The sequence below is a fragment of the Myotis brandtii genome, unplaced genomic scaffold, assembly GCF_000412655.1.
Source record: "Myotis brandtii unplaced genomic scaffold, ASM41265v1 scaffold187, whole genome shotgun sequence".
Taxonomy (NCBI): domain Eukaryota; kingdom Metazoa; phylum Chordata; class Mammalia; order Chiroptera; family Vespertilionidae; genus Myotis; species Myotis brandtii.
The window spans coordinates 1,309,422-1,312,242 of record NW_005356944.1 but is presented as its reverse complement, the minus strand read 5'-3'; the positions used below and the strand labels follow the sequence as shown (position 1 = coordinate 1,312,242).

The 2,821-nt window shown below is 53.9% G+C and overlaps 1 protein-coding gene across 2 annotated transcripts in view; it reads right to left on the bottom strand.

Moving 5' to 3' along the window:
* FRMD8 (FERM domain containing 8) overlaps positions 1-2,821 on the bottom strand; it is a 21,940-nt gene that overhangs the window by 18,446 nt on the left and 673 nt on the right. Inside the window, exon 2 of one of the 2 annotated variants that reach the window (XM_014538044.1) lies at positions 627-794. The exons of the other annotated variant lie outside the window; for it this stretch is intronic. Within the exon in view, the coding sequence (XP_014393530.1) occupies positions 627-794 (168 nt within the window). The remainder of the gene's footprint in view (positions 1-626; positions 795-2,821) is intronic. 2 annotated transcript variants of the gene reach the window in all.

Below are 2,821 nucleotides of genomic sequence, written 5' to 3'. Positions count from 1 at the left end.
CCATCCCCGCCTTGGGAATCTCAGCCTGAAAGGGCAGGACACTGGTGGTCACAGGCCAGAAACCGAAGTCAGTTCCCACTCGTCCTCCCTTCCCCACCCTCAGGGAGTCTCATTGTCAGCGGTGGCAGCTGCCCGGGCTGGGTACCACCCTCCTCCCTGCCCTCAAGAGCAGATGCAGTTCAAAGAGGTCAGCTGTGGGCCACCCAGGCTTCCGTTCTGACCTTGGTCCTACCTCTCGCTGGTCCCACCACCCCAAACCGCAATCTGGGCCATGAGGATAAAGTGAAACTCTGCTCACGAAATGCCAGCTCAGGTGGCGGCACAGACCATATGCTCGGGGCGTGCAGACCACTTCCCTCCGTCTCCTAGCCCTACTCCTCCTGCCCCAGGCTCCAGGCTGCTGAGGTTGCGAGCAGCTCGGCCCCTCCTCTGCCACCAGCAGAAAGGAGGTGGGGGCAGAGGAGCCAGGCATCCTCTCAGGGCTCTGGGCCCTCAAAAGGGTGGACAGACAGCTCCAGGACCCACACAAGTCCCACCTTTCCATGATGAACAGTGGCCACAGGCTCTGGAAGCTGATCAGCAACCTTCCAACCTTCCCGCCTGGGCTTCTCATTGCCAAGCCTTACCCAGCAGAGGGGAGACCAGCCAGAGCGCGAAGATCTCCAGGGCAACGTCCGGGAGCTGCAGGACCTCACGGATGGCGCGGTGCAGCTCGTGGGCACTGAGGGACGGCAGGTTCTCCACTGCCAGGGGCACCACAGTGTCATCCGCCAGGTACACCAGCACGTCAGCTGCTGCAATGGAAGCCAGGCAGGGCCAGCTGGGCCAGTGCTCAGGCACAGGCATGTCCCACTGGGGCTGGAGCCCCCACGCTACACCCTTGGGTGACCTAGGCTACACCCAGAGACAGTCTCCAAAGGACCCTGTGAAGAATGCTGTCTGTTAGGACTTACTCAAGATGCTCAAACCACCCAGAAAACCAGCAACTCTGCCCCAGGGACTGGTCCCTAACCCCCGAAGGTTCAAATTAGGGCTGGCCACACACTCCCCTGGCAGCCCCAAGGGCTGTTCTGTGCTTCCTCCATGAAGGAGAACATCGGTGGGGATGGAGGCAGATAGGCTCAGTCCATCAGATTTATAGCAGTTGGTGTATCAGGTTGGGAGGGGGAGTGCTGGGGACCCACTATTATCCTAGGGCAGCTGTTCTCAACCTTGGCTGCACATTAGAATCACCTGGGAATCTTATTTTTTTAAATATATTTTATTGATTTTTTACAGAGAGGAAGGGAGAGGGAGAGAGAGTTAGAAACATCGATGAGAGAGAAACATCGATCCGCTGCCTCCTGCACACCCCCTACTGGGGATATGCCCGCAACCAAGGTACATGCCCTTGACCGGAATCAAACCCGGGACCCTTCAGTCCACAGGCCGACGCTCTATCCACTGAGCCAAACCGGTTAGGGCTGGGAATCTTTTTAAAATCTTGATTTCTGGGCCTCATTCTAATGTGCAGCCAAGGTTGAGAACCACTGTCCTAGGGCAAGTTGCTGTCTCTCTCTGGCCCAGGCTAAGATGGGGACTGAGGATTCAAGGCCAGTCCAGGGCAAAGCAAGATCCAGGGCTCAGCTCCCTTTGAACTCTTCAAGCCTCAGAACGCAATACCATGGCTTTCAGGATAGGCCAGGAGAAGAAGCTGAGCCTTCCCTGTGACAGCCTCTGGGATTCCTATTTGGAGCCCAGAGCCACAGGGAGACCCTTGGAAGAGCAGCCAGATGCAAACCCCCATCCCTGGAACCGCAGCTGCCCTGAAGGAGCACTGAGCGTGGAGGCCAGTATATTCCGGTTCCAGTCCTCGGCCGGCTCCTGGCTAGCTGGCTGACTTCGGCAGGTCAGAGTGAGTTAGGCTGCCTCACCCGTAAAGCCGGGCTAAGACCCCTCCCTCAAAGAGTGGAGGTGAAGCCTGTGAAAGGTTAGGGCGTAGTTTATCATTAATACAAGGGAAGGTGCTTTTTAGATACCCAGTCTGTTCCCCAACAGCTACTTTCTTTTTTTAAAAAAATGTATTTTTATTGATTTCAGAGAGGAAGGGAGAGGGAAAGATAGAAACATCGATTTGAGAATCATAGATCCGCTGCCTCCTGCATGCCCCCTACTGGGGATCAAGCCCGAAACCCAGGCATGTGCCCTGACCAGGAATCGGAACTGTGACCTCCTGGTTCATAGGTCAACGGTCAACCACCGAGCCACGCTGGAGGCCGCAGGTACTTTCTTGGGAAATCATAAAATAATCTCCAGGAGGCTGAGATTCAGACCCACTTTTCAGGCAGGGAAAACCAAGGCACCGAAGGCTCTGGTACCTGTGACACCACCTCTCCAGGGCCGTTTCCTTCCTATAAGATGAAAATAATGACCCCTGCTTTCAAAAGGGTGTTTGTGTGAAAGAAATCCAACAAAGAAAGTGAGTGTGTCACTTTTCATTCACAAGACTTGAATTTCACAGCTACGTATGACAAGCTCATTTTACAAAGGAGGAAAGGGAGAGTCCAGAAGAGTAGGAGAAGCACAGTTGGTTAGAGTGGCATCCTGATATGCCACATTGTGGGTTTGATTCCAGTAAGGGTACGTGTGACAAGCTCATTTTACAAAGGAGGAAAGGGAGAGTCCAGAAGAGTAGGAGGAGCACAGTTGGTTAGAGTGGCATCCTGATACGCCACGGTTGTGGGTTTGATTCCAGTAAGGGCACATACAATGAATGTATCAATAAGTGGAACAACAAATCAATGTCTCTCTCTCTCTCTCTCTAAAAATCGATTTAAAAAAG